The sequence below is a fragment of the Phocoena phocoena genome, chromosome 3 (assembly GCF_963924675.1).
Source record: "Phocoena phocoena chromosome 3, mPhoPho1.1, whole genome shotgun sequence".
NCBI lineage: Eukaryota > Metazoa > Chordata > Mammalia > Artiodactyla > Phocoenidae > Phocoena > Phocoena phocoena.
The window spans coordinates 113,990,798-114,009,285 of NC_089221.1; the positions used below are offsets into that span (position 1 = coordinate 113,990,798).

At 54.3% G+C, this 18,488-nt stretch overlaps 1 protein-coding gene across 1 annotated transcript in view; it reads left to right on the plus strand.

Annotated features, from left to right (window-relative positions):
- TGFBI (transforming growth factor beta induced) overlaps window positions 1-17,451 on the plus strand; it is a 32,477-nt gene extending 15,026 nt beyond the window's left edge. The window contains exons 4-17 of the mRNA XM_065873529.1: window positions 779-939; window positions 1,255-1,419; window positions 1,666-1,812; window positions 3,867-4,008; window positions 6,548-6,760; window positions 7,603-7,740; window positions 8,301-8,446; window positions 9,038-9,174; window positions 10,017-10,147; window positions 12,537-12,661; window positions 14,126-14,228; window positions 14,811-14,890; window positions 16,291-16,315; window positions 16,790-17,451. Of these exons, the coding sequence (XP_065729601.1) occupies window positions 779-939; window positions 1,255-1,419; window positions 1,666-1,812; window positions 3,867-4,008; window positions 6,548-6,760; window positions 7,603-7,740; window positions 8,301-8,446; window positions 9,038-9,174; window positions 10,017-10,147; window positions 12,537-12,661; window positions 14,126-14,228; window positions 14,811-14,890; window positions 16,291-16,315; window positions 16,790-16,830 (1,754 nt within the window). The 3' untranslated portion in view covers window positions 16,831-17,451. The remainder of the gene's footprint in view (window positions 1-778; window positions 940-1,254; window positions 1,420-1,665; window positions 1,813-3,866; window positions 4,009-6,547; window positions 6,761-7,602; window positions 7,741-8,300; window positions 8,447-9,037; window positions 9,175-10,016; window positions 10,148-12,536; window positions 12,662-14,125; window positions 14,229-14,810; window positions 14,891-16,290; window positions 16,316-16,789) is intronic.
- The last annotated feature ends 1,037 nt before the right edge of the window (window positions 17,452-18,488 follow it).

The window sequence follows — 18,488 nt, forward strand, 5'->3', positions numbered from 1 at the left end:
TGTGAATTTCCTAGATCCTTTCCTTAGGTTCCACACACCCCTGGGGTACAGAGGAGGATTTTTTTGTTGTTTTAACTTTGAAATCTTTCGCTATTTCATTAGTTGAGAATGTGAGACTGAGACTTAAAAGGAAGGGGGTGATTTGGTTGGTGCCATGGTCACAAAGGGGGTGTGGTCGGCATGGGCTGGAGCCGCGGCCTTCCTGACTTAAGTGGCAGGACAGGTGGGAAACGTGGGATGGGGAAGGAGATGACCTGGAAGGTGGGACCCAGCCTCTGGGCCTTAGTTTCAGGCCCTTTAAAAGGAACACAAAGCTCCCTGTGTGAGGGGAAGGGCCTCCTGAGCTTCTGGCTAGTTTCAGGAAATAACATTTTATTACTTATAAATACCTAAAGTACTTCCAAGATCTGTTCCATTCTGGTGGAGGCCATTAGGGAACCAGTTTCAAAAACAGCTAGATAGATCCGTAAGGCTAGCTTGTAACTGGATATCTGTTTCCGGTGTATGTTCCCACCTGTGTTATCTAAATGTCTATGAACAAAAGCTTTGCTCTGCTTTAGTTAAAAATGATTAAGAATGACCAATCAGTTGAGTTCAAGTAGGGAGGCACTTGGCCTGTGGAGTTGTTCTAAGAAGCACGTGACCAGCCTTTTGGGCTCCCCGACAGCAGGCTCTCTGGCCTTCTCCAGCGGGTGTGCCATCCCATCTCAGACAAGGGTATGGTCTGGTTGGAGGGGCATCCTACAGGCCATTCCCGCTCTGTCCTCTGCCCCTGCAGCCCTGCCGCTCTCCAACTTGTACGAGACCCTCGGAGTCGTTGGTGCTACCACCACTCAGCTGTACACGGACCGCACGGAGAAGCTGAGGCCCGAGATGGAAGGGCCCGGCAGCTTCACCATCTTCGCCCCCAGCAACGAGGCCTGGGCTTCCTTGCCAGCTGTGAGATGACCTCCTTCTGCCCGGGGACCCATACTGGGGACGCTCTTACTGAGACTCTCTAGTGATTTCCCACTGTCTCAGGAAATGTCTTCCTTAAGCCCTCAGATAAAGCCATGGCACTTGAGCTAAAATAAGCCTCCCCAGGTGGCTTCCAATGCCCCACCCATTTAAGTGTCCAGACAGACGTTGATGCTGACGGGTGGGGGTCCTTGGCAGAATGGGGGTCCCCGGGGAACCTTTCCCAGGGTGGCAGGGACCCCTCTGTTGAACGTGGGGCCTGCAGCCCCCTCACTGCCGCGCTGACCCTCCTCCTAGGAAGTACTGGACTCACTGGTGAGCAACGTTAACATCGAGCTGCTCAACGCCCTCCGCTACCACATGGTGGACAGACGGGTCCTGACGGACGAGCTGAAACATGGCATGGCCCTCACCTCCATGTACCAGAATTCCAACATCCAAATCCACCACTATCCCAACGGGGTAAGGCATCCCGCTTCCACAGCTCTGCCCCGTGCCCCCCCTGAGCCCGCGCCCGGTCCACATGTGGGGCTGGCTTCTCGGGTGGTGTCCCGCGGGTGAGGTCAGCTGTGCATCGTCATCTGCCTCCAGCCCCTGCTTCTCCGCCGCTCGTGGAAGCCGCATTCTGTCCTGTGTTTTCCCCGCCTGGGCCTTCGAGGCCGTGCCTCCGAGGTGTTAACTGCTCACTCTTGCTCCTTCTCTGGGCAGATTGTGACTGTCAACTGTGCTCGGCTGCTGAAAGCCGACCACCACGCGACCAATGGTGTGGTGCACCTCATCGATAAGGTCATCTCCACCATCTCCAACAACATCCAGCAGATCATCGAGATCGAGGACACCTTCGAGACCCTTCGGGTGAGGGACTGTCCCGGGGGAGGCCCAGCTGGGGACCCACCACCTCCCAACAGGGCCTTCTTCTGCGGGAGGGGTGGAGGATGTCTCCATGTTCGTGGGTGCTTAGGTGACGTGGAGCAAGTTCCTTGAAATTCCCATGAACATGGCGAGTCCACTAATCAGGCTGTCACCTTGACCCCAAGGAGACATCATAATTCCCTGCTGGGAACTTCCCCCTGCTGGTCTCCTATTGACTTTCCCTTCCTTGACTCCCCTGGGAAGCTCAGAGGCGGTGGCTGCAGCAGGACGGCTGCCTGGGCATGCACTGTGGGTTCCAGCGGTGGTAGGGCCCTTCCTCCCAGTTGCTGGTTCTCTCGTGTGGGACTAGATAAATGGCCTTTCAGCCCGCATGATCTTCTGGGTCACACGACCCCACCATGGGACCCCTGATGTAGCCATACCCCTGTTTCCTTGGAGCCCTGACCATCAGAGAGGACACAAGTATAGACACAGGCACGGAGTCTGGGATTAGACTTCCGGCCTGAGTTCTGCCTGCTCTGGAGCCCCAGAATGCTGTTCCTGCCCCCCTGCCCAGCAGGCATTTATCTTACTACTGGGGTGGCAAATGGGCCTTCCTCTTGGCAACGGCCGCTCAGAGGAAGTTAGCACAGGCTGCCCTGTCAGGGTTTTTGCCCCGATTCAAGGAGAACTTCCTGACCACAAAGGATACCAAGTGGGCGTGGGATGCTTCTTCCCCTGGAGATCGCCAACACAGAGAGACAAACATCCCCGGGCTGGGCTGGCACTCAGGTGTCCTCAGGAAGTGGCTCTGGAGGGCCCTAGGGAACCTGCCCTCTAAGCTCTTCCCATGCTTTCCTTCCGGGTCACTCAAAGGTCAGGGGTCTGCAGGGGGACAATGTTCCCACAAAGTTGGTGGCACAGCTTTTGATTTATAGCAGCTGGTCCCCACTGAGTAACGTCCTCTTACTGTTTAGGTTTGGTACGTATTCCTTCCTTTCTTCTTCCCTTTGGCTCTTCCGAATGCCCATCTGTCCTTCTGCTAACACATACTCGTTAAGCACCTGCTACTTCCCAGGTGTGCTCTGTGTGCCCGAGGAACAGGGGAGAACAAGACAAAGCTCTGTCCCCACTGGCACTGGTATTCTTCCGGGGGACACAGACAAGAAACAGACAAGGCGGTCACAGGTCATGCTAAGTGCTGTGAAGTCAGGCAGTAAGTGGTGAGCAGAGGAGGCCCATGGGGACCAGCTGGTCTGGGAAGGGTCTGTCTGGAAGAGGTGACCTTTCAGCTGAGGCCTGAATATTGGAAGTGGCCAGTTACACAAGACACAGGGGCAAGAGCTGAGCTGGCAGAAGGGGGATGGAGGGTAAGGCTCCGAAGCAGGATGAGCAGGAAGGAGGCCTGCAGGGCTGAGTGAAGAGTACTAGGCAGCCAGCAGGCGAGGCGGGAGTGGCCAGGCTGGTGAGGCCCGATCCTACGGGGCCTTGCAGACCCTGCGAGGAGTGTGTCTCATCCTGGGAGCAGCCGGATGCTTTTAGAAGATCATTTTCCTGCTCTGTAAAGAAGGAGTTATGTCATCCTTATGCTCACGGAGCCCACGCAAATAATTATCGCCAGTAACGATCGAATTGCACGATGTGAGAAGGACGGCGAGCTGTGCAAGTGTGTCTAATAGACTCATTTTCATCGGGGGGCAGGGGCAGGGGCTGGGCAACGCCAAGCTGACTACCTAGAGAAATGGTGTTTTCGTCAAGGCCCAAGGAACAAATAGGAATCAGAGAAGCAAAGAAGGGGGGGAAGGGCAGAGGGAACAGCAGGACAACGGCCCCGGGGTGGAAAGGAGAAAGGCAGGGCAGCAGCTAAGAGGTGGTCAGAGTGGGCGGAGCTCAGGCTGGCAAGGCTCCTGGAGGCCGTGGGAAGATGTAAGCCTTGGTTCGGCCTATCTTTTCATCCAGGGCTTCTACAGAAGTCTGGATCCCTCCAGAGGAGCACTGGTGAGACCATGCGTGCCCAGAGCCTTCAGGGAACGCTGCATCTTCTCCCCTCCCCACAGGCTGCTGTGGCTGCATCGGGGCTCAACACCCTGCTCGAAGGTGACGGCCAGTACACACTCTTGGCTCCGACCAATGAGGCCTTCGAGAAAATCCCTGCTGAGACCTTGAACCGGATCCTGGGGGACCCAGAGGCCCTGAGAGGTGAGCACCCCTGGGCTTCTGCTGCCGCGTCATTGGAGTGGCCAGACTAAGGCCAAGGCCTGCTCTTGTCCAAGATAGACACGCTGCCTGCCGTCCTGTCCCATTGCGCCCAACTGACTGTATCTCTGCAGAGGCCACAGCAGAGCGCTGGTCAGAGGGGCGGGTGAGGAATCCAGCAGCCTTTTTCTAGGGACACAGCTGGGCTGAGGAGGGAGATGCAGCTGGAGGTCCAAAGCAAGCTGTGGCCGGAGTCTGGAAGAGTTAAAGGCCCAAATGATCAAAGCTAGAGTGAGGCTGCCGGAGTGGGCAGTAGCTTGGAGGTGTGGGGAGGGGGTGGCAGGTGCTGGCATCCTCGAAATGGAATCATCGTGTTGACCCTTGAACTCTTCCTGTGTCTGGCCGGGGGCCTCAGGTATAATCCAAAATTACAATGAAAAACCCGTAACAGTCAACTCTTGACTTCATTGCTGGGTCCTTCCTAACCTTCTCAGTGAGCTGATAAGTTAGGAGGAGTATCGATTATTGCTGGAGGATAGGGAAGGACCATGTGAGGGAGATCAGGAAGGGAGGCCAGGCTCTGCCACCCCAGCTCCCCGACTCCAGGACCACTGACATGCTGCTTGCGGGTCCCTGGGTCCCCTTCAAAGGGGAGTAGGCCCCAGGTCCCCTGTGCACTCCAACCCTCCAATCACACTTACTCCTCCCAAATATAATCCAGGGATGACTTCATTCCTTTTGAATCTATTTAAACCCACCTTCGAAATGCCTAATGCATTTCAGACACCCCATAAATGTAAAACGTTCTCCTCGCAGCTATGCAGGGCTGGGAAAGGGCACATTTCTGAAAGCACAGATGGGGATCTCTCATGTCCAGATATTGTGGTGCCAGGAACCCAGGCCGCAAAAGTGAGCATGGTACAGTCAAGGAAGTTTAAACCTCGTTGGTGTAACAGGCTTAAACACGGGTTACTGGGGATCTGATATGCTGAGCGTAGTACTGAGATACTCCCAAGGTCACGGGGATGAGGGCAGGGATGGGCGTCTGCAGCCTGAGGATCCTGAAGGTTTCCGAGGAAATGAGACTTGGGTGCGTCTCAGCATTTTAGCTTTTTAGTTAGAGCTGTTTTCCCCCTAAAACATGTTTTGTACGGGGCACATTTTTATCTTTGTAGCTATCAGAACACCTTATTATAAAGTGAAAAAAACACCCCAAGTGTATCCCTTTTGCACATCTGCCTTTTCCCACTTTAAGCTGTTTGTTCAAAGCGAGGGAGCTGTGTGTGGGGCTGCCACTGCAGGCTGGAGGGCGGGCGGCCACGGTCCACCTGACAGCCTCCTGGTTGCTAGCGGGTCGGCAGATGGACGAGAAGTGCCCGTTCGCAGACTGGCTTCCAGCCCTGGCCTGGCTCACCCTCCGAGGGGCCCTGGCAGGTCACCCACCTCCCCGCCCCCGGTCTTCAGCTTCTTTCCCTGAGAAACTAAATCCCCAAGGCCTCATTCCCACCGCGGTCTTGCCGTCCTTTGTCTTCCCCACCAGCTGAATCGGGTCAGCACTGGCCTTCAAGGCCCTCAGCACTTCTGTGGGGCCTCAGAGCTTCCTCCTGCCTGTGACAGTGCGGTTTCGGTTCCCACACTCAGGACACATTGGAACTCGCCTCCGTGGTGAGCACGCAAAACAAAGGGCCCCGGGGACCCTGGTGAGCGACAGTCCCGGAACGGCTCTGCCTGGCTGGGGCTGGGGCACGTCCCCTCCACTGCTCCTGCAGCCTCAGCGCCCCCAGCCCCTGCCCTGTCCCTAAAGCAGCACTTGGGCAAGTAATTAAACGATTCTATGATTTACGGGTGGAGTGAGTGGGGCCGCAGAGACCATGTCTTACTGATAACCGTCCCCAACCTCTAACAGGCCCTGACAACTAAGTAGACCCTTGGGGTAAAATGAACAAAAACAAATAAAATGTATAAATAATTCAGAACTTTCATTTGCTACAGTTTTCATCTTTTTCTACCACATTTTCATAAAGGTCGTAGATAAAAAAAAATCCCAAGGTAAACTCATTTGAGTTTTCCCCCTATCTGGGAAATTCAGATACAAATAAGAGAATTCACCCTGAAGTTCAGGTACTAAGAAGCTAATCACGAGCATTTGCTGGGCGTTTACTCTGTCGTCAGCCGCTGTGCTGGGTGCTCACATTCAGAGTTTCATGTCATCCTTACATCAGCCCTAGGAGGTGAATGCTGTGCTTATCTCCACTTGACCGATGAGGAAGTTGAGACTCAAAGAGGCTCAGTGACTCGCCCAGGGTCCCACAGCTGCTAAGTGGCCGAGCTGGGATTCAAACTCAGGTAGACTGCACGGAGCCCAACTAGTTTTAGAGGCTAGGAGGAGGAGAGAAAGGAGGATCCAGACCACGTGGTACCCCAGGCTCGTCTGATTATTAGCCTCGGAGAGAATGGAATCCTAGCCAGGGCAGGCGGCGAACTGGCGCCTCAGGTCAGCCCGACTGGCACTGACTTGACCTGTGTCCTGTTCGGCCCCCAGACCTACTAAACAACCACATCCTGAAGTCGGCCATGTGTGCCGAAGCCATCGTGGCGGGGCTGTCCTTGGAGACCCTGGAGGGCACCACGCTGGAGGTGGGCTGCAGCGGGGACACGCTCACCATCAACGGGAAGCCCATCATCTCCAACAAAGACGTCGTGGCCACCAACGGTGTGATCCACTTCATCGACGAGCTGCTCATTCCAGACTCAGGTGATCCAGGCCTCGGGGGCCTCGGGCCTGCCGGGTCTGCTGTCCCCTGTGCCGTCCACGGTGGCGCGGCTGGGGGAATTTGGGGATCTTGGGAGCCGCTTCCATGTCTGCACCCAGCTCACAGCCTTCCAGGAGAGACAGCCTGGGCACCTGGCAGGTTGCAGCCAGATTTTGGAGAGTCTTGAGCTGCAGGCCTGGGAGTCCAGGCGTTACCTTGTGGGCAGGGGAGAGCCATTGGAGGTGTCTGGGGAGGGAGCGACTCAATCACGGAAGCCTTCCAGAAGATCTGCCCACGCTGGTTGGGCGCAGAGGGCCATTTGCTGACTTCAGAGCGTTTGCCTTCTCAATCATGCCCAAGGATCCCAGGGTCACTGACCCAGGGAAAAATGACTGAATGGACTTTGGCTTGGGTCCCCTTCAGCATCCTTACCCCATCCTGGATTTCCAGGCAGTTCTACTGCTAACGAGTGAGGGAATGTCACAGGAAAAAACAAACCCAGAAGAACACTTTCTGTGGGTGTGGTCACTGGCATTGTCCACTCTTCAGAAGCCATGACGCAGACAAATGCTTTCTTCCTCCCTAGCATTGGACAGGACCCTGACCAAGGGCTGGGACAGAGGCCCTCTGCCCAACTGAGCCTCACCTCACTTCCCCAACCGGTGAGGTTTTCTGGGTGACCGTTCCCCTGATGACACAAACCCGCTGTGCCCCAGCAGTGTTCAGAGGGGTTGTTGACTCAAGAGATGACATGCCTGCTGATGTATGTCATGCTCTGGGTTGGACGGATGATAAATGAAAGCAGTACTTCGAGCTTTTGAGCCCACTTTCTCCTTCCTTGTAGCCAAGACGCTATTTGAGCTGGCTGCGGAGTCTGATGTTTCCACAGCCGTTGACCTTTTCAGACAAGCTGGCCTTGGCACTCATCTCTCTGGAACTGAGCGATTGACTCTCCTGGCCCCCATGAATTCTGTCTTCAAAGGTATCGTGGGGAAGGCATCCCTGTGCGTTTGTCTCTGGGGACAGCTGCCCCACCGCTGTCACCTCCACGGCACCCTCCCCAATTCACAGCTCCCCGTGGACCATTCGTGCTTCCACCCAGCTCAGCCAAAAGCAGATGTGACTTCACCAGAAAGTGAAGAGGCTCTGCCATTTCATTTGGTAGAGCAGAGGATGCAGTCTTGTCCTCAGAATTCAAGAGTGTGCATCTGTTGGGAGAGCAGAGCACTCCCTTGTCTTTTGATTTGCGGGGTCAGTTGCCAATGTGATAGTCAGGAGGTCAGAGTGAGGATACAGCTGAGCCATGGCCATGGGGAAGGCAGAGAAGGGCCAAGTTGTGTCCGTGCCTACCCCTCCCTCTGAGGGCAAAATTCCAAACACCCTTGATTATCTAGACTTTTTTTTTTTTTTTAATTCTCAGAAGATGCCAGATGTTAAGGAATATTGGCAGCCTTGCTTGATTTCTCAATTTCTATTTCCAAATGGAAGGAGGGATGGGCTTTCTGCTGCATTGTCTGGACCTGACCACACCTCCTCTTGCAGATGGAACCCCTCCAGTTGATGCCCGATTGAAGAATTTGCTTCTGAACCACATGATTAAAGATCAGCTGGCCTCTAAGTATCTGTACCACGGACAGATCCTAGAAACTCTGGGCGGCAAAAAACTGAGAGTTTTTGTTTACCGTAATGTAAGTTCTGGGTCCTCAATCGTGCTCTTTCTTTGTCTCAGCTCCAAGAAATGCAAGCTATATTCGTGTTAAAAAAAAAAAAAAGTGTTCAATAAGCAGGAGCTACACTCAGCCCTCCTTGGTCCAGAAGCTTCTCTTCCCTCTTCTCCTGTTTCTTCTCTGTCTTCAAACCCAATAGTTACCCTGGAATATCAAATAGGAAGTACAACACAACATAGCCCTGGCTCGGGACCAGCCAGCACCATTTGGCTAAAGACGGTTGTCGTTTGTTAAATAAATAAATGAAGAGACTCGATCTCTTTATTTGATCATTGTCAATGGCCCTCTCGTGTCACGTGGTAATCCCATTATGGGCCCTCTCTGTACATTCATTGGGGCCTCTATAGCTCTTCTTTCTTTAAGGAACGCCATTTTTATTTTCTTCTTTCCTGGAGGAAACACATGCTTTTATCCTAGTCTTGACGCTGCAGCCCCGTATATATTCACTGATCTCTGCGGATGAAGCCATCAGGACATGCCCTGAACAAATCGGGAGGCCCCTGCTTTGGGTTGGGGGGTAACCCGGCCTCTCTCTGCCCCTCTTTTGTACAGAGCCTGTGCATTGAGAACAGCTGCATCGCCGCCCACGACAAGAGGGGCAGGTACGGGACCCTGTTCACCATGGACCGGGTGCTGACCCCCCCAGTGGGCACCGTCATGGATGTGCTGAAGGGAGACAGTCGCTTCAGGTAACCGGCCCCATCCCAGGGCGGTGCTTCTGCAAGTGGCCGTGCTGGGGCAGGACGGTGGCCTCAGCTGTCTGTCGAGCTCCCCACTTCCTCGAGGCTCCAGTGAACACTGGCCCTGCACCCGTGTGATCTCCCAAGCCGGGGATTCGGAAAGGACGAGGGTCACCTTGAAAACTTAGGTTGAGAAGAAGGGTCGCTTCTGGGAGTGTAATCCTCACGCCCGTGGGAACAGGGAGGGGGCTGCACCTGTATTCCTGAAGGGGAAGGGAAACATCCTGCTCTCCGTTTAAAGTCCCAGGGAAGCTGAGCACACCTGGCTTTGCGCGCGTGATGAGTCTCACTCTGTGTCGTGTCTGCTTACTGCCCCTGAAGTTTCCTTCCTTCTCAGGCTCCTGGTGTCCCTTTGTTTTCTGGCCTCGCTCTCTCCATTTCTGGTTTGCTCACTCACCACTGGGTGCTGTGACATCGAGCATTTCCTGTCACTGACTTCAGCCATCTGCACAAGAGCCTAGGAGACCACCCACCCTCTGCCCCACCCCCACTCCCTGGAATCACATCCCTCGGGCACTGGGGCTCGGTCGGTCTCTGGGTCAGCCGTGGCACTGACCTCTCCCTACCTCCTTCCGCCTCTGGCCACTGACTTCTGGCTTTTAACTGAGCTTAGCATCTATGGAGAGAAGATGCAGAAAGGAATCGTTTCCTGTCTGTACGAAAACCAGTAAGGGGTGTGAATGCCAGCGCTCTGGGCTCCACCTACCCACAGCGGTGCGGTGTTTGGGCAAATGACAACCCCCCCTCACACACACAGAGGGAGGTGACCTTTTCCGTGTATGTATCCGCAGCATGCTGGTAGCCGCCATCCAGTCTGCAGGGCTGACCGAGACCCTCAACCGGGAAGGGGTCTACACGGTCTTCGCCCCTACCAATGAAGCCTTCCAAGCCTTGCCACCGGGAGAACTGAACAAACTCTTGGGTAAAGAGCAACCTAAGTACATTTTTCAGCTTCTCTAAAGTAACTGTATCGGTCAGGGTTTCAGCAGGAAACAGTTGGCACATTATGAAGGGTTTGACTGTAAGGAATGTAATGACAAGACTGTTTGCAGAGGTGTGGGCAGGGTTAAAGGAACCAGCAAAGGGTGATGGTACCCAGTGTTTACCGCTCCAGGCCTGGGGGAGCCGGGGGCAGGGGGTGGTGGGGGGAGGGCCGGTCCAGGGAGACCCTAGGAGGAGGGGTATAGCACAGTGGCTAGAGCCACAAGCAGCTGCTGTCAGAACCACGGCAAGGAGGCCACTGGGTGCCTTGGCCTCCTTCAGCGGCCGCCTGGCAGCTGATCGCAGGAGGGTGAGGGAGCCTGGATGATGCACTTCACGGTGGTCAGCTTTCCCGGGCAGTGAACAAGCCAGAGGAGAGTAGAAGGGAATTGAGGGTAGATGACCACCAGCCCAGTCAACAAGGCATGGCGTCCCCTGCGGACCTGTGAGAACCTGCTCATGAAGCCATTTATCTGCATCACGTGTACCTCGGGATGAAAGCTTTACCGAGAAGCTCCTCAAGGCCCTGAGCAATTAAGTTGAGTATGTTTGAGAGACAATCTAGTGGTGAAGAGCTTGGGCTCCCAGATTACCTGAAAGCAGACCAAACCCTGGCTCTGGCGTTTACCAGCTGAGTGACCTCTTGCAGGTTGCTTAACCTCTCTGGGCCTCGGTTTTCCCAGTAGTAAAATGGGGGTGGTAAGAAAGAGTACCTTGCTCAGAGTGTTAATAAGGATTAAATGAGCATTGCCCACAATGCTGGGCACACGTCCCCCATCGATAATGGGATAATGGCTACGATGGTGCGGAGGTAGGATGGGCCTGCGGCGTTTACTCTGACGCATGCCTGTGAACGACGCATCCACCCAGTGCAGAAGGGTGAGTCTGAGGAGGAGGAGGAAGGATCTTGGCTAAGCCTTGGGACCCAAATCGTCTACACCTCCCTTCCTGCTCTGGAGTACAGAACAAAAAGCTCGGGTAGCTGTGAACTGAATTTGTGTCCTGTTTAATTTTCCTTATTGCTAAGTGAATGCCTGTGTCTCTGGTGCTGACGTATGTTCCTGAGGAGAGGGGAGACATTCATCCTGGACATAAACTTGCCATTCTCTCTCTGTTCAGGAGGAACGGAATATTCCCCAGGTGTCCCAAGCCTGCTTGGCTTGCCTTTCATTTTCATCTGTGCGGGAGCTGAGGGAGGGATTGGGCAAAGCTCCCCCTACACGCCCTCCCTCAGCCCTGTGGGCAGGATTAGACCCCAGCACGCCTGGGGCATGGAGCCCGTCCCCCGTGTTAGAGGTCGATCCAGATGTTAGAGATCTCAGAAGAAGGAGACCTCTCCCCTCCTGGGGGCTGGCTTGCCTCAGCACCTCCAGGCCGTATTTTGGTGGAAGGGAAACTCTTGCCAGCTCCAAGCTGTGGATGTCTGGAAATCCCTTTGTACCTGGTGCCTCCATCCCGTGGCACTCATGTGGATTCGTCCATAACTAAGTGAACTCCCCAAAATACTTTAAAGCTTCCTCTGTTCTCAGTTTCAAGTTGCTGGAAATAGCCGTCCATAAGCCCTGGGGATGCCCGGCCATTTGGCTGGTAACATGAGTATCAGGGGCAGCCTCGATGCAGAGGAGAGGGCAGCTGGCAGCCTTAAGATCGCCTCCCACTCTTAATTCGGGGACTGCCTGTGCACCTTTATGAGTAATTGGCTGCTTTCCGCAGTGGGTGGAGGAGCTGATGCGGGCCGGAAGGAATGCTGAGACGTGACGAGGAGGGACGCTGTGGAGGGATCTCCCCTTCGGCCCTGACCTCATCGGCTCCATAGCTCCTCCAGACCGCAGCTGTCGACTCTTTTAAGTTCTCCCTTCAGGAAACAGCCGTCTCAAAATATGCATTTGTGGGCAGAATGTGTAAATATTTCACTGCTGTGTTATAACTATTGGGAGCCATGTTGATGATGAGATGTCTCAGATACCAGTGCTGTAAAGGCCCCTGGCTTTCCAAGCAAATATTTAGTCATGGAAACATGAGTCATACTCACAGAAGAGTATAGATTAACTCCTTCTCAGCATCACAGAAGCATGTACTTAACCTAGCAGCCCATCCAGTGCCCAGGTAGAGTCATGGCCACGGTCATATGCCTTGTTTCCCTGACCATTATGCACATGGTGGGTCGGAGGGCAGAGCACACAGTAGGTGCTCAATAAGTGCTTATTACCTGGGCAGGGGGTCCTCCATCTTGGGGGTGACTGCTTACATCTTCTCCTTTGGGCCCTCCCTGACCACACCAGTTACCAGCCTTAGGATTAACTCTGCTTTCTTTTCCCACAAACCTGCAGGCAACGCCAAGGAGCTTGCCAACATCCTGAAATACCACGTTGGCGATGAAATCCTGGTTAGCGGAGGCATCGGGGCCCTGGTGCGGCTGAAGTCTCTCCAAGGCGACAAGTTGGAAGTCAGCTCGGTGAGTACGTTGAACAATTAAAAGGCTGGCCGTGCCCTACCACTGGGATTTAGGGCACATCTCGTCCCTAGGATGGCATTAGACACACACTCTGTGTTTAAGAAGCATCTTGAATCTCTGAGTGTATTTTGAAAGAAAAGAGAAGAAAAAAGGAAAGAAAAGAAAAAAGAATGGGCTTCCTTGGTGGCGCAGTGGTTGAGAGTCCGCCTGCCGATGCAGGGGACACGGGTTCGTGCCCCGGTCCGGTAGGATCCCACATGCTGCAGAGCGGCTAGGCCCGTGAGCCATGGCCGCTGAGCCTGCGCGTCCGGAGCCTGTGCTCCACAACGGGAGAGGCCACAGCAGTGAGAGGCCCGCGTACCGCAAAAAAAAAAAAAAAAAAAAAAGGAAAGGAAAAGAAAAAGAGTCTTCAGGGAAATCAAGGGAGATTGTGGTTAGACCGGAATAAGGACTTCCAGATCTTCAGGGGAATAAAGCATCTGATTGGCATCTGGGAGAAGCTATTAAATCTCCCTTTCCTTAAGGAAATGACAGTTACTTACAAGTCTTGAAAGATCAATTCCCAGTCCCCTTCCCACTCTCTCCCCCCGCAAGTCCAGGGGTTCACTGAGCCGTACCATGAACCAGACCAACCCAGGAGGCCTTTTCTTCTGACGCTTGTTCTGTGAACCTTCCCTTACTCTGCACATTCCACTTTGGAGCTGCCTCCGAGGGTCCCTACCTTGAAGAGAGGGAACAGATAGGCAGCCCAGCTCTGCGAAGCTGCCTGTGGCCTCCCTGGCTGTACCAGCCGAGGCCACTGACACCCCGTGGAGGGACCACCCTTGCAGCATGTGGCTGGCTCAGCTTCTGCCCCCTGCGCCTCTCTCCTGGCCTCCAGCCATCCCTGTGCTCACCAGCTTCTCCCGGGAGCACGGGAAGGCAGGCAGGGATGGCATGACTTGTTTGACTTCTGCAGGTCACCTGAGAATCTCCCAGCCCCTAGTCTGGGATGTCAGGGTCCTGTCGGTCTCAGGCTCCAGTTCCCCCTTCTCCCTTGGGTCGTTCAGGAAAGCCTGAGACAGATTTACCCTGTGAGAAACTCTGAAGCCAGGCATGGAGGAAAAGTGGAAAGAGCCCTTCACCCGGAGCTGGACGCCTGGCTTCTGTTCCCAGCTGCCCCACCTGCTCAGCTTAAAGGAGGCCATAATATCGACCTCCTCACCACGCGCTGCTGTGAGGATAAGGGAATCACACAAAAGAGCATTTTGTAAATTGCAACATGCTGGGTCCACACAAGGATGAAATTGAGTCTCCCAGACCGAAGGTCTGTAGCTGACAGGGTCTGTTCCAGTCACCAGAGTATCCCCAGCACTTAGCACAGGGTCTGGCATCCAGAAGTGCTCAGTAAACATTTGCTGGGTTTAAGAATGGTTAAGGGAACCGTGCTTGGTGTTCAACAATTGCTGTCTCTTTTTCTCCCAGAAAAACAATGTGGTGAATGTCAATAAGGAGCCTGTTACTGAAGTTGACATCATGGCCACCAATGGCGTGGTCCACGCCATCTCCAGTGTCCTGCAGCCTCCGGGTAAGGCCCTAAAGAACCACGTCCCCACTCACCCTGCTGCTGGCCCTTCTCGACACGCAGCCGTTGGTGCTCGATAGAACCCTGCTGTAAGCAAAGATGAGAATGATGTGGGACGTGTGGACTGAGCATCTGTGGACGGCATTGCTGGGTCTGGTTGAAAAGTAACTTAGGAACTCTTGGTTCAAAGGCACTACACCCAGCAGCTCAAGGACAGATCTCTCTTTGCTGAATTGCCCGGCTGTCCTAGCCCTGTTCGAACAGAGCCCAGTTGTTGTTACATGTGAACGCTGTGAACACGGGTCAAAGCACCCCTCCTGCAGCATCCCGCCCTGGGTGAGCTCTCTTTACCTCCAGCAAAGCTGCACTGGAGCCTAGCCTCTCTCCTCAACCTGTGCATTCACCTTTCTTTGAGCTCTCTCCCCACGGGCCAAATTCCACCACGAGTTATGGAAAGTTATAAAGGAAGACTTCGTCTGAGAATGTGAGCCAGAAGACCCAACAGTGCCCCCTCAGTCCTGGTGGTTATGAATGACACGCTAATCATTTCTCTCTCATTGAAGCTGCCTTTCCTTTTATCTGCAGCCAACAGACCTCAGGAACGGGGGGACGAGCTTGCAGACTCTGCGCTTGAAATCTTCAGACAGGCATCCGCGTTCTCCAGGGTAAGATGCCTGCCTACGCTGGCCCCTGCCCTGAACAGCCTTGGGTCCTGTGCTTGGGCTCCTGTCTTCCTTGGCTGTCCTCCCAGGGCTCTCCCGTAATTTCTCTCCACTCCCATGGGGCATCCTTAGCCCTGGCCCGTGTGGAGTTTGGAGAAAAGAACCCAGGCAGCCCCGGCTTCCTTTGTGGGCGACAGCCGAGGCCTTCCAAGCGAGGCGTCTGAGCCTCAGTGCATGGGGAAGCCGTAGCTGGTGAGAACGGACACAGCTCTGGAATCCAGCTGACCGAGAAGGGCACTCCATCTTGAATTTTCCTTACAGCGGACTGGCCTGCCCTGAGCCTGGGCTCCGAGTCACTCATCTGTTTTCTGTGATGCAGCCCGCCATGGCCAGTGCTGGGGCCCTGCTGGGCGGAGGTGTGGGTGCCGGATCCAGGGCCCTGTCTGTGTGGGGCACCTTCCTTCCTTGCCTCAGCGCCACCTCCCTCTCAGAACCTCTCGGACTTTCTGTGCTTTTCCTCCCATTCCCCAGCTTGCCCAGGGCCCGGGGGTCCCACTCAGGCTCCCTTCAGGTCAGGTGGAGCCCCTTGGGAATACGGGTCATGTTACAGAAGGTTTGCATTCCCGCAGAAGAGCCTGCTGGAGGTAGTCTTTAACCCAGAGGTATGGAGCTGGAACACGTCCCTTTACTTTTGGACATAGGGCTCTCCTTCGCGCCCCTTGAGGAGGGTTCTTGGCCCAGAGTTCCTATTCCTGAGAGCCACCCCCTGTGTGGTCCCAGCTCCGCAAGCTCCAGCGAATAGTCTGGGGGGAAGCCCGACTTCGGGGCATCCCAGGAATGTCCGCCTCAGAGTCCCCTTGGTTGGGGCTAGCGCATCATCACTTGGGGCTACCACGACTGACTGAGCGGCTCCCCGGGGCCCAGCAGTTCCACATTCCCCTTCCTCTTCCTCATTCCCACCATTTTTTTTTTTTTTTTTTTTTAAGAAGATGTTGGGGGTAGGAGTTTATTAATTAATTAATTTATTTTTGCTGTGTTGGGTCTTCGTTTCTGTGCGAGGGCTTTCTCTAGTTGTGGCGAGCGGGGTCGCCTCTTCATCGCAGTGTGCGGGCCTCTCACTATCGTGGCCTCTCTTGTTGCGGAGCACAGGCTCCAGACGCGCAGGCTCAGCAGTTGTGGCTCACGGGCCTAGTCGCTCCGTGGCATGTGGGATCTTCCCAGACCAGGGCTCGAACCCGTGTCCCCTGCATTAGCAGGCAGATTCTCAACCACTGCGCCACCAGGGAAGCCCCCATCCCCACCATTTTTTTCTGAGCTAGGATGGCAATGGGCAAAGCCACTGCCATGAGCGGGTGTAGGTATTACATCCACTAGAAAACTTGACACCTTGTGTTTTCTTTCAGGCTACCCAGAGCTCTGTGAAACTAGGTAAGTGTGGTCTGGGTTTGAAGTCCTTGTAGACTTGTTTGGGTCTTACCCCCAGGCAGGCCCAAACCTGCCATCTGCTGTCTATAGCTAAGAACAACATGGTACAATAAAACATGGCCTTTGGGGTCAGACACAGAACACCTAGTTTCCTTCTCCCTAAGATGGAGATAATAAGAGTGCCAACCTTTTTAGGGTTGATATGAGTTTTTAGGTTTGAGAACCTGGGAATATCGCACAGGGGCTTGGCAGGAGCCCATGATGAGGTCGTGGCCCCAAGCTGGTAGACGTAGAAAATCCCGGTTCAGAACATCACTGAGTAAGATACAGAGTTTCACAAGCCAGAAAGCACCTGCTCTGTGCAGGAGAGGATGGCAGAAGAAGGCTGCTTGGCCCTCGTGCTCGTGATTCTGACAGTATCCTAGACAGACGTGGGAAGCCTGCAACTCTTTCACCTTTCACATCTCTCTCTTTCAGCCCCTGTCTACCAGCGGTTATTAGAGAGGATGAAGCATTAGTGCGAAGGACCGCAGGAGGAATGCATTTCAGCAGCTCCCCACCAGTTTCTCTCCGTTTGCCAAAGAGACTGAATGTTTTAGAAACCAAATATCACACTTCAATGTACCTGGGCCATAGTGTACACCGTAATGAGATCTGAGCCTTGGGAGGGTGGAGGGAGAGAGAGAGACTTTTAATTTTTGCCCCCTAAACGACACTGTTAGCCCATTGCATGCAGAGACCTGGATGTCACTGCCTGACATTCACTTCCAGGAAGGACCTGTCCCAAATGTGGAACTTCCTGCCTATGCTACTTACTCTGGAAAAGGGAGCCAAAGTTTCTGAAGCTCACAGAACATGAATCAAGCAATCCAGCATCATGGGGGTGTCGTGGCACTGTTTCTGTAGAGCTCTTTCACAGTTGGAGAAGTAGAAATGGCATGCTTATAAGCTATGAGTTGAACTGCTCTGTCAAACATTTCTTGTACCCACATGTGGCTTGGACCCTTCTGTGTGACCTGTCCAGGTAGAAAAGAGAGGGTAGGTAGAGCACCCAGAGCTCAGGCTTCCCCGGTTGTGGTAGAGACATGGTGTGTCTGTAATAATAAAACCAAAGAAACGTGTGCCTTTGTGGATGGGAACTGTGTACTGGCTTGGGTATCTTACAGGGTTGGGTTTCTGTTTCTTGGGGCTGTGATGTGCCTTCCACGGAAATTCCACCAGGAGCAGTTAGGCGAGAAGCCCTGAGGGATGGTCTGTAGGGACGACCATAGCATCAGCTTCATAGGTCCGTCGCGAGGATGAAGGGACATGATTCTTGTAAAGCACTCGGCACAGCATTAAGTATCCTTATTCTTATCACGCTGTCTGGAGCTGCTCAGGATCGGCGTAGCTGAGAGCCTTTTGTTAGTGTCTTTCCCACAGGCAGCCCCCTTTCCTGGAGACTGGGACGCCCCGCCTTCCCCCACATCACTGCCAAGGCTGACTGAGAACTCATTTCACTTAGGGGACCAACTACCCGAAGGTGGCGCTGCCGGGAATAGAGCAGTGGCGCAGCAGACAGCCCCTCCCTGGTGGGGCTTCCGGTCTGGGGAAAGACAGCCGTTAACACGGCATCCGATACAATCGTTCATCCATCCATTCCTCAGATGTGAGTGTTAGGCCTTGGGGAGCAGACATGGCCCTGTTCTCATGGGGAAGAGACTCGTTCGTCAGCTAATGGCAGTGCTGCCTGCCCAGCCACGTGGACTCGGAAGGACGGCACCGTGGTTCTGTGACAGGAAGGAATCTGAGCACGTGGGGGCCGGAGGAAGGGACACCCAGGAGCTCCTGGATGTGGGAGGAGGTAAGAGGAGTTGAGGGAGCTGACCTGGAGGGGTGGAGGTCAGGCTGCGGGGGGCTCGGGAGACGTCCCAAGAGGTGAGGTTTAGCCTTCTGCACGCTCCCGCCACTTTCCCACCGCTCTGCCCGGCTCCCCGCCCCCAGGGGCTCGTACAGGCTTGGGCTGCCTGGGATGCCCTGCTCCCCCTAGAGGTGCTGCTGTTTGAGCACCCAGAATTGTACACACCTGGACACTACAGGATGCCGTCAGAACCCAAAGAGGTGATTAGTATAACTTCTATAGATCCTTTCATTGAAAACAAACATCACCACGCATTTCCTTAAAAATGCCAAAGCC